General features: G+C 42.1%; 1 protein-coding gene across 2 annotated transcripts in view; it reads right to left on the bottom strand.

Annotated features, from left to right (window-relative positions):
* Positions 1 to 12502, bottom strand: part of SCG5 (secretogranin V) — an 85405-nt gene that overhangs the window by 6388 nt on the left and 66515 nt on the right. Inside the window, exons 3-4 of one of the 2 annotated variants that reach the window (XM_006778117.2) lie at positions 10365 to 10514; positions 5319 to 5431 (exon numbers count right to left, since the gene is read on the bottom strand). In XM_006778117.2, coding sequence (XP_006778180.1) covers positions 5319 to 5431; positions 10365 to 10514 — 263 coding nt within the window. The remainder of the gene's footprint in view (positions 1 to 5318; positions 5432 to 10364; positions 10515 to 12502) is intronic. The other variant, XM_006778118.2, reaches the window with a different exon arrangement.

Raw genomic sequence — 12502 nt, 5'->3', positions numbered from 1 at the left:
GACACAGACACCAGGGGAGTAAGGGCATGAGCAAGGGGGTGGGGCCGGGGGGGGGAGATAAGGACACATATGTAATACCTTAATTAATAAAGAAAGGAAAAATAAAAAAAGAATATCTTGGGAGTTTGTGCCCAAGCTGGGGAAGGGGGCTGGGGGAAAGGAGTGAGGGTAGGAGTGTCTTCATGTGCGCCTCTGTGTTCAGCTGCCTGAGCATGGGAGGGACTGTGCAGGGACCTGAGAGCTGGTACCATCATAAAAGACAGCCAATCAGTGTGGAGGAGCTCCACGGGGCCACCAGCAGGGTGGAAGCAGCATCGTTTATTACTCTACTTTAGAAGGTCTTGGGCCAAATTATGCCCATAAGAGCCTTCATTCAAAAGGAAGTGCAAAAGGCTAGCTAGTCTTCCTCTCAAAGATGGTCCCTGTGTTTCCCTGAGGACTAGGGTTAGGGTTAGCAGGATGGTGCTGTCCCACCTCTGCATGGAAGTGCTGGGGCACGGCGATCAGCCCTGCTTTGTATGGATCCAAGAGCAGGGACTGGCAGGTATTGTGTGGGTAACAGAGAAACCATCCCCCTTTCCTGACACCCATTCCTTGTTGGCGGGTGGGGAGGGGTGAGTGGTGAGCCTGCTTCCCATGTGAGTAGCAAGTTCGAGTTCATAAAGAGGGCTTTCCATTGTGCTATCAAGATTTTGGGCAACTGCCCAGATGTTGGTTTCAAATTCCATTCCTAAATGGAACCAGGGAGGCTTCTTGATGGAATGTCTGTTTCCAGGGGTAAGGCAGGGAAAGCACAAGGATGAATGAATTTGGAATATCTAATTGGGCCAGAAAGTTAGGAAATGCTCAAAAACAATGATGGGACATGTCAGAAGAAAGAAAAACCAGCACACAGTGACTCCCACTGGCTACATCTAGGACAGTCTGTACACCAAAGTAAATAACGAGCATCAAATATTTAATATTGATATTAAATACACACAATTTTAATAAACAAAACAAGGAAAACTCTTGCTTAGACTAGAATGCCAACCAATAAATGCATAAAAATAATAGAGTAAGAAAATTGCCATAAATGACCATAGTTTTCACTGATTCTGGTGAGGGTCATCAATGGGTACTAAAATTGTTGGTTGAAAGTTTAATGGAGACAGCATATTTACACAGTCCCAAAGTATCCTTCCGCAGGTCAATTATTAATTTCAAAAGGGAAGCTGGTGACTTTACAAGATAGAAAGCTGGCAGACACTGCTTTAACCAGGTGAGACTAACGGGCATCACGTGCTTCTTGGCATAAAACACTAAAACAGAAAGGCATAACTCCAGTCTCATCACAGGGGAAATGCGATGAACACCTGGTGAAGAACATTCAATTCTTCAGACGTTGCTGAGGTTAGGAAAGGCAAAGAGGGTCCTGGCCTCTCATTTCTCCCTCGGCTCAGGCTCTGGCCATGATCAGCTGTTTCCGTGCAAGGAAGAGCCCCTAGTTGTCCATGCTGCCAATGAAAAGATGTGATAAGCACTTGGACGGGAAAAATATTTGCTGTCAAGACAACATTTTCCTGAGTAACACTTTGTGATGAATGTGTGAAGAAGGGGAGTGACTGGCATCTATAGCAGCCTGCCTTTGGTCACAGCCACTCAATGTTGTGGGTACATTCACTGTCTGGAAGGCAACCAGTCCTAGATAGGACTTGATAGGATCATGTACAGGACACATTCTGAGCGGTGAGCCATGGAAAAGGTAAAGGACTTATCCAATTTTTAAAGAACTCCTGGAGTCAGTTTGGTTCAAATCCCAGCTCTGCCAATCATCAGCTCTGTGGTATTAGGCAGCCTATTCCAATTCCCTAAGCCTGTATTTTCTCATCTGTAAAATGAGAGTAATAGGAATGGGCAGCTTGAATGAGATAATTCAGTAAACTATTTAATATCGTGTCTGGTATATAATATGTGCTCAATAAATATTACTATCTATTTGTGTATTACAAAAGACAATTACCATTCATCTTTGTATTCCAATCACCTAACGCAGGCCTGGAAGGCATATGATGTGCATTTCATAAATGTGTCTTGATGCATTAACAAAGATAAAAATGCAGGAAACAAGACAGACACTTATATTTATATGTGAATCACTGCTAAAGACCCAGTTCGGCTCCAGCTAATGTCAAAAACAGAGAAAAATTATTAGCAAATTATTAGCAAAAGGAATCAGGTCTTGCATGCAGTTTCATGTAAAAGATAATTATTTTGTTAACTTGCAGGATTGTTGAGCTTAAGACAAGCTTGAGGCCATCATTCTATATATACACTACGAAGGCTTGTAGACCCCAGTTTAGAAAAGCAAGACATACTCAATTCACACTTCCATGTGAAGATCAAACAAACCATATTTTACTGCTAAGTGGTAATGAGAAATTAAATGAGGAAAACTTAAGTTTAAACAAACACATAATTATAGCGGATAAAAGGTTTATAAACATTGCTCCTTGGTCATTGATCTGTAATAGTACTTCCCTTTTCATTTAGTACTAACTTGTCTGCTTGAGCTCCGATGCACATAGACTAGGAATGACTGAGAAAACAAACTGGTATTTAGAGAAGGATGCAAAGAGGATGAGGGTGGTGGTTGGCCTCTTACTGGAGCACTGAGAGTGAGTGGAACTTGGTGAGAGAACGCTAAAGGTGTTTAAGAAGAGGCAAGGAAAGTTGGCAAGAGAGAAGTTTCCATTTCTCCCGCTTCCCCAGTTGGGATCTCTGCCCTAAGTCAGACTTCTCTCAGTCTCCCCCTTGCTTCCTTTTTCTCTTTTCCAGCCTGCCAGTTATGCAGGCTACCTTCTCACCTTACACCTCCATGCCGCCCTTTTTAGCAACTTTGACTTCCTCAATGGGTATTGTACAATTGGCCATGAGTCCTCAGTCCTGGATCTTCCTCTACCCTTATCTTCCATCTTTCCCGGTAACTGTACCCGGTGCTCATGGCAGAACTAGAGCAGTTTACTGAATGAGGTAATTCAGTAAAATATTAAACATAGTGTCTGAACAATGCTAAGTTGTGTTCATTTTATTTTCATGCAGTTCTTCTCAACCAGAAGACTATAAGCTCTATGAAGACCAATACCATGTCTTGATGACTATTGCATATTGAGCACCTAGCATGGTGCCTGGAATGAAGCAAACGTAATATCTTCCAATTAATCTTTGTTGAACGTGCCCTGGCTTCTGTTTGGCAATACTTTTTCCCATCTCTTGTGATTCCTCTGTGATTCTCTGTGATCTTCTACTCTCTCCCTCCCTCTCTCTGCTCCCTTCTTCCTTTCCCACCTCCCTCTTTTCTTTCCTCCTTTCTTTTTAAGATTCTTTCAGAGGGAAAGTTCATACCATCCACTTCATATAAGCCTGACCTATCTCATCTTTCCTCCTCATGCTACACTAGTATTTATGCCACATACCGATGTTAGGTTGCCAGCCTCCCTGGAAATGTCTTAGAGCCTCATCATGTTGGTGACTTTCACTTGAATTCACAGCTTTCAGAGTTGGAATGACTTCCTTTTTTCCTAGCTTTCATACTTTCTGCCACCAGAATAAATTCCTTTATAGAAGCTTTTCATGATTCCAGTCTCCTATTTAAGAACCTATAGATATTTGCCAATTTAATTCAACATATTCAAACTCTTCTAGTAGGCTGCAGCATGGCTCCCCATGCCAAGCCTCCCTAACAGAACTGCTTATGAAAAAGAAGAGAAATAAAATGATGCATATTGCAAGAAGCAAGATCAACTTAGGAGGTATTATTGATTTGTTGTTTTAAGACAGGAAATGTGTGCATTTGAAGGTTGCATGTTGAATCAGCTCAGTGCAATGTTAAAGCAAGATGATGAAAACGGTTAACAAGCAGGGACATCTTTCTCTAAAACAGTGTAAAAGGAAAGGAGAACGTTTAGTCCTGAGACTACAAAATTCCTAGTAAAGTCGAAGCAAGGTCAGCTGCCAGTAATGAGCTGAGAAGGGATTGATAGCTTTAGAAGGGCTTAGGAAGTTAGGAATAGCTGCTCATTCACTCATTCCACAGATGTATTGACTACCTACTGACATGTGAACTAACACTCCCTAGTATTTTTCCACTTTTCTCACATGGCTTCAGCATCCAACCACATGGGCCCAACCACAGGGACACAGATATATCCCCATTCAACTGGGATCTCCTTTGGCCCATTGTCCCAGCCTGCCTTCACCATCTTGAATCCCAAATGTCACTTCGTGCAAGCCCTTCCAACTTTGTGTCATCCTTTGAGAATCTGATAATTACACCTTCTATATTTTTTAAATTAGAAACATTTATTAAAATGTGGACATGCAGGATGCCATGTGAAATCTCTCTCCCTGTTGACGTGGACCCTTTAACACGCTCCCTTTTGGGGACGTTCTCTTGCCTGGGCTATGTCTCCCCACTGCTCCCAATAGGACTTCATGAACGATCTCATCAAATACTTTGCTGAAGTCCAAGTGCACCACGCTCACTTCATTTCCCTCATCGAGCTGGCAAGTAAGTGACTAATGCTGGCAAGTAGAATACAATTAGTTTGACAAAACTTGTTTTTAGCAAACCTGTGCCAAATGGTCATGCTTTCTCTTTCCAAGTGCTTATAAACAATTTCCTTAACTGGCAATTATAGATCCTTGCCTGGTATTGACAGCAAGCTCACGGCTGCACTTTTTTTTTTTTTTTCTTCTTAACTCAGAATTACATACATCTTTTTCAAAGTTTCAAGTGCTTATAAACAATTTCCTTAACTGGCAATTATAGATCCTTGCCTGGTATTGACAGCAAGCTCACGGCTGCACTTTTTTTTTTTCTTTCCTTAACTCAGAATTACATACATCTGTTTCTAAGCTTCTGGCATCATTTTTCCTTAGTTCTGTAGAGGTCATTACCCTCCTCTAGAGATAAAATTTGCAAATTTTCTCAGTATCCTTTTTTAAAAACAATCATATATTTCCTATAAGAGCTGCATGAAACACTGGTGACACTTTAGGATGCATTAGGAGGCAGACTGTGGGGTGGACCGCAGTGGAAGCCTCTGCAGCCTCATAAGATGGGTTCAGGTCATCAACTCTTCAGATTGGCTGGAATATTGTGGCCTAGAGTGTGGTTTGGACTAGAACTACTTAAAGTCCCTCTCAACCAGAGATTTCTAAAAAATCAGCCACTAAACAATTTTTCTTCTCTCTCCCTACCTATATTGCTCATCTCTCCCATTGGTATCTTCAGAGCAGCAGAGTATAAACCCACTAGTAACTAAGATTGGACTTACCCACTTGCCCAAGCCTGGGTAGTCATGTTCGGGATCATACAGGTGCTGGTGCAACTGGAATTCTCGACTGAACTCCGCTGTGTCGGGGGTGTGTTCTAAACATCCATCATCTGCTGCAAACAGCAAAGGGTTTGAGGAACGGCCAAGGCATTTATCATTATTCCAAAAGATAATTTATTAAAAGCAACCAGACACCCAAAGGTCAGACTGTATTCACATCAGTCACTCTAAGTCACTTTTCCTCTGGGATTTGTTCATCCCAAATGCCCGTACCTGTGGCTGAGACTGTTTGGCTGCCCACCAAACCCACTTTCTCTTTCCCCTCTGCACACAGCCAACTTCCCAGCCGTGCTTTGCAATAGGGCAGTGCTGTAGGCCTGAGTTTGGGCCAATGGGACGTGGGCAGAAATGATATATTCCATTTCCAGGCCTACCCCATCCGAACGAACCTCCTATATAGCCCCATTCCCTGTCCCATGCCCACCTTTGTTGTTCTGCTTTATACATGTAGCCAATCAGGGCAACTATGTGGAATTTAATGAACAAACTGAACTAACAATCAAAATAGAGGCAGACTCAGAGAGCAGACAGACAGCTTGGGTGGGGGGCAGGTGTCAGGGGTGATAGAGGGATTGAGCGAAAAAGAGAGAAAGAACTCACGGACACAGACCACAGTGTGGTGATTGTGGTGGGGAGAGGGGTGAGTGAGGTGGAAGGGGTATAGGTAGAATAAATGGTGATGGAAAAACAAAGATGAAAGATGGCAGTCTTGTTGCTGAACCTCCCACCCCACCGTCTCCACCACACCCTCACCACCTCTGGCAGGACTTCATAGGAGTGGGAAATAAACTCCTATTGTGTTAAGACACTATCTGCTTTATCTGTTATAACAGCAAGTATTTCCTTAACTAATACACTTCCCTTCCACATGACTCACTCTGTTTTCCCTTGGGTGAGCTCTTTAGCAACACTTAGAGCTCTTGGAGAACATACATGATACAAGAACAACAATCACTAGACAGTACCTGCGGTTGTGTGTTATGGGGGTAATGGGGTAAACTTTGAAGTCAGGCAGAGCAGAGTTTGGGGTTCAAATCCTGGCTCATAAGTGACAGGTTTAGTTCCTTGGAAAAGTTAACTGAGTCTCTCTAAGTCCATTTACTCATCTGTCAGGTGGGAATAATCACATATGTACCTTACAGGCTGCTGTGAGAAGTAGAGATGATCGTACGCAGAGCATTTGGCACATACTAGGTTTGCTTTGTTTTAATTCCTTCCCCACCACTTCGCTTTAAATGACAGTTTATACTATGACTGCTCTTTGAAATAAAGCATGTCTCCCATTCCAACCCAAGAAATGTTATCCCTCTTCGCTGCCGCTATTACCTATACCCTGTCATTACTAGAAACCATGCTTTGTAAGTCTTTTTTTTTCTTCTTTCTTTCTGTCTCTAATGTGCTATAGACAATGGTTTAAACAGGGGGCAGAGGATGGATTGTGAATTTTGTGTAGGGCGTGGGCAGTGGTTCTCAACCTGTGGGTCACGACCCCTTTGGCGGTCGAACAACCCTTCCACAGGGGTCGCCTAAGACCATCCTGCATATCAGATATTTACATTACCATTCATAACAGTAGCAACATTACAGTCATGAAGTAGCAACGAAAATAATTTTATGGTTGGGTCACAACATGAGGAACTGTATTTAAAGGGCCAGAAGGTTGAGAACCACTGGGCTAGGGGAAGAAAGAGTCCCTTTGCACAGGGAGAATGAACCAGCAAAGGCAATGGTAGTCTAGTCCCCTGAGACTGCTCTGACACCTTCCGGCAGCTTTAGGCCCCAGTCTCTCAGCTCTTAACAGCATCAGCTCTGGTGGAAGTCAAGCACGTGAAGAAATCCCTAATGTGGCTCCCCACTTTTCACGGAACTATATATCTAATTTCTTCCTCTAGAGCAGTGGTCGGCAAACTCATTAGCCAACAGAGCCAAATATCAACAGTACAACGATTGAAATTTCTTTTGAGAGCCAAATTTTTTAAACTTAAACTATATAGGTAGGTACATTGTTATTAACTTAATTAGGGTACCCCTAAGGCTTAGGAAGAGCCACACTCAAGGGGCCAAAGAGCCGCATGTGGCTCGCGAGCTGCAGTTTGCCGACCACGGATCTAGAGCAATTGACACATAGGGAAAGGAGAGCAAATGAAGAGAATTCTGGCCATCTGCATAAGGCAGCTTTGCAACCTGTTCATAATTGTTTTGCCAGTACCTCCGAGGGCCAGACTGAGATTAAAAATGAAGTCCTGTCCTGGGAATCAAATGTATCTTGGGCCTGATAATGTGCCCTGGGATTCACATCCTATCCCTGAGGATGGACTCTCTGGGTCCTGCTGCTCTGTCCATGGTGAGGGGGGCTTGCTTCAGAGGAGAGCATGGCACGGGAGGGGAAGACGTGTTATTCTTGGGTTGCTCAATGGTGTGGTGTCACTATTCTCAATGAGGCATATCTCAAGCAACTTCTTACAAATAATGGCCACATCTACAAGTGATTTCCTTTCTAGAATGCAAATTAGGGTAGAACAAAGTCCAAGAAACAGAAAGATAACAAAGGAAATGGCAGGTAAATTGTGACAAGAAAGGGTCTGGGAGTTGGGTTTTTATCCAACTCTATCAGCCCACCTAATAGCTATTCTCAGCGCTCCTATGTGCTTCATTACATAGATCTGTATTTTTCTTTTGTCAGGATAATCTACATTGCCTGTTTTTTAAAGGCATTGACTATGTCTTCATTTTCACAGTGAAAATCCTGAGGCCTTGGGAAGAAACGAGAGCACTGTAGTGAACAGAACTCAGATCTCTTGGCTGTACGTCTGCTTCTCTTTCCATCCTCCTATAACAGTAGTTCTCAAACTTGATATGCACCAGAATCACATGAAAGGCAGGTTCAAACACAGATCCCTGCGTCCTACCCCTGAGTTTCTGATCCAATAGATGTGGGGTAAGGCTTAAAGTTTTCATTCCTTGCAGACTGGTGCAGCCACTATGGAAAGCAGTATGGAGTTTCCTCAAAAAATTAAATATGGACCTGCCATTTGACCCAGTGATCCCACTTCTAGGAATATATCCTAAGAAACCCAAAGCACCAATCAGAAAGAATGTATGTACCTCTATGTTCATAGCAGCACAATTTTCAATAGCTAAGAACTGGAAACAGCCCAAGTGTCTATCAGTAGATGAGTGGATAGAAAAGCTGTAGTATATTTAAACCATGGAATACTATGCAGCAGTAAGAAAGAAGGATCTCTTACCCTTTGAGACAGCACGGAGGGACCTGGAGAGTACCATGCTAAGTGAAATAAGTCAGTCAGAGAAAATCAAGTATCACATGATCTCACTCCTATGTGGATCTAAGTAACAACATAAACAGATGAACAGAGTGGATCTAGGCAGGGGAGGGTTGAAGGGGGCCAATGGGAGGGGGGGAGGGGACATATGTAATAGTTTCAACAATAAAGAATTATTTTTTTAAAAAAGTTTGCATTCCTAGTAAGTTTCCAGGTAATGCTGATGCTGCAGATATTGGAACCACACCTGAAGAACCACTGCACTGTCCACTTAAGCAAATCCCTGTGGGGACTGTTGGTCTTCAAACTCTAAACTGCTCTCTCTTCCTACCCTCCAAAGCCCAACAAGCAAGTAAAATGCAGCAGGAGCGTGTGGCTCTGTGCAGTGAGTCGGGTTTTCCTGCAGCCTTGAGCCAGCGTCCCCACTTCTGGGCCACATCCAACTACTTTGGTTGCTCCATCCCAGGGTGGAGGCTCCGTGCCCATGAAAAATAGAGACCTCACCCTAAGTGAAGAGAGGAGTATCTTTCAGAGACGGCGTCTTCCAGACAAAACTTGCATTGTGTTTAAGAAAAGCTGAGGGGCCAATGCTGACACAATTTTCAAACCGAGGCAATTTGTCATGGTGGTTGGGTGCAGGGTACTGAATCAGGTAGACTGAGGTTTGAGTCTTGACTCAGCTACTTGCTACATAGATAGCGTTGGGCATGTTACTCTCTAAGCTTCAGTTTCTGTGCCTATAAAGTAAGGATAATAAGTACCAACTACTCTTGTTAGGCTTGGAGAAAAAGACTCCTTTGGAGCTAAAAGTTAGCACAAGCCCACGGAGAGAGATGCATTACTTACTAGTGGCCAAGCTAATTACAATCAGGATGCCATTAATGATCCTTACCCTGTGCTAGGTGCTATGCCAAGTGCTTCATATGAATAATTTCATTTAATTCCCACAACAACCCCCATTTTGCAAATGAGGAAACTAAAGTGCAATGTGGTTAACTAACTTGTTCAAGGTCACAGATTTTGACCTTGGGTTTGAATTCAGGTAATCCGAGTCTAGAGTCACTAGTTTTACCCACCAAGGTAAGCTGCTCAAAGCCCAGCATGAGTGTAGCTCATTCACCAGTCGTTCTCTTTGGCATTAGGAAATGGGAACGTGGCAAGAACATACAAGTAGCAAGGAAATTTTCAATTTTCTTCCTTAGCCGACGTCTTATCTTACGAACCTCCTCCCTCTCATTCCACCTCCTGGCCCCTAAGGAAACATTTCAGGATGGATGTTAACTAGTTGAGATGTAGTTGGAATGTCGATTGTCAAGAGAAGTAAGGAAAACAAATGGCATGGGTAATCCACGAACTAAGTAGCCAGTTCCAAGGACACTAACCATGGGCAGCCACTACATCATAGAAGGGAGGGGAGCATTCTCCATGCAGAGAAGAGCCTCAGTTTCCATTTCAAAGAGAGAGAGAGACAGACAGAATATAAAGCCTTAGCAAGGAAGTCCTATGTGGGTGTATCTGAATATCAGAACTCACCAAGAAATGTATTCTCGAATAAAATTTCCTTTTTAATCCACTTACAAATACATGAGGGCTCATTGGACTAGAAATACCATTTCTTACAATATCTGTAGCTGATCTTAGAATGTTTTATTTCCTCCCAAAGCCACTGCCATACATGGGAACCAAAGGACATATCCCTTACCTGTTTTTCCAACAGGACAAGGATTTGGAGGGTCAGGGTAGCCCTGATCCTCACTGAAGTCCTTGGGAATGTTGTCACCAGTCAACTCTGCCACAATGTTTGGGATGTTGCCAAAAGGACCCAAGTGCTGCAGACCTTCATGAGCTCCACCTGCCGGGGGGGAATCGGAAGTAGTTCATTTCAGTGCAATTACATTCATTTTAACGAATATTTAACCAGCCATGCCACACATGCAATGCTCTGCGCTCTGTGCAGGGGAGAGAAAAAAGAACCAAACAATTCCTGCCTCTAGTAAAATTTTTAAAATTTAGTCATAGAAACAGACACATACTATACATATATCTTTTCTATACAAAGTGCATTGTATACGTTCTAGAATAGAAATGTCCACACAGCATCATGGAAGCATAGAAAAGGGGGAGTTTCATTTCACTGATGTGATGGGGAGGACTTCTTGGACCAGCTGGAACTTGAGCAGCACTGACGTAGGTGGGTAGGGCTTTGGAAGCTGGGCATGGAGCTTGTGGCCTGGGTGAGGGAAGGTGGGGAAAGAGAAAGGTGAGGACAGGCTGAATGACAACCCTAACCAAGAAGGGTAGATAAAGAAAAAAGTCACTGCCATTCTACATCAACTACTATATTTACTTTATTTACTTTAATCATTTCAATTCACTATATTTACTTTAATCATTTCTCCTCTGCATATCTTTTTATACATAAATGTTGACTCATTTTTTACTTAATATTAAGACACAAGCATCTTCCCATGTGGCTGCACAATCTCTACTCCCATCATTATGAATAGCTATGTAGCTTTCTATCCAGTGGCTCTTCCACAGCATATCAATCATTCCCCTGCATGGGACATTTAGTGTTTCCCAATTTACTCTTAGGCAGTTCATTTTTTCCATGTTTTGGATTAAACTTCCTCGGGATTGATTTCCACAAGTCAAAATACTAGGTCAAAGGCTATAAACACTTTTATGACTCCTTGTGTTATATTGTCAAACTGCTCTCCCAAAAAGGAGGTACATATGTTTGGAGACCTTGACGATCTCTTTTGTATTACCCTTTTCAGGTAGGGTTTTTATTATAATGATTCTAAAGGTAATAGTGGGTTAACAAATTCTTTTTATTTGAGAAGAACATTGATTTGCATGCACTGGTTTCAACCCTAGCAATATCAAATAAATGGGTAATAAGTTTTGTGAAAAAAAGGAGGTACAATTTATAAAGTATCTTCAACAAAATATGAGACTATCACTTCTACAGCATCCTTATCAGCACTGGGTTTTATACAAATAATTTTTATGTTTTCTTTGCTAATTTAAAAGGCTCTTAGAAAAAGTACTTTTTATTTGTAATGTCTTTGATTACTGGGTCAGTCAAACATCTTTCCATGTGCTTATTACAAGTTTTCATTTCTTTTTTGTGAGTTGTCTGTTCATGCCCTTGGAACTTCAGTATTTCCAATATAAATATGTATGAACATTTTACATAATAAAGATATCAGGCTATTGGATGTCACATTTTCTGCAAAGATTTCCCCATGTTGTCTGACTTTGAATTCTGGATATTATGGTGATATTTTCTTTTTTCTCTTTTTTCTTTTTTTTTACTTCAAAAGTATTTATTGTGTGTCCCTCTTCTTGCTAAGCACTTCACAGGCATTATCTTATTTAATTTGCATAACAATCATATGAAATAGTTATTACTATTAGTGTCATCGCCATTTTATTTTTTAAATTTATTTAAAATGTTTTTATTGATTTTTAAATTAAATCTTTACTCCCCAAGTGGGGAGGAGCCCACAATTGGGCATGTGGCCTGATGGGAATCCAACCAGTGACCTCTTAGTTCATGGGTCCACACCCAACCACTGAGCCACACCGGGCACAATGGACTATTCTTGGCTCTACTATTACTCTGGGGTAAAAGTGGTGGTCTTTTTTTAAAATATATTTTATTGATTTTTTACAGAGAGGAAGGGAGAGGGATAGAGAGTCAGAAACATCAATGAGAGAGAAACATCGATCAGCTGCCTCCTGCACACCCCTATTGGGGATGGGCCTGCAAGCAAGGTACATGCCCTTGACTGGAATCAAACCCAGGACCCTTTCTATTACTGAGCCAAACCA

The sequence above is a fragment of the Myotis davidii genome, unplaced genomic scaffold (assembly GCF_000327345.1).
Source record: "Myotis davidii unplaced genomic scaffold, ASM32734v1 scaffold46, whole genome shotgun sequence".
Classification (NCBI taxonomy): domain Eukaryota; kingdom Metazoa; phylum Chordata; class Mammalia; order Chiroptera; family Vespertilionidae; genus Myotis; species Myotis davidii.
This window is presented reverse-complemented; position numbering and strand designations above follow the sequence as displayed.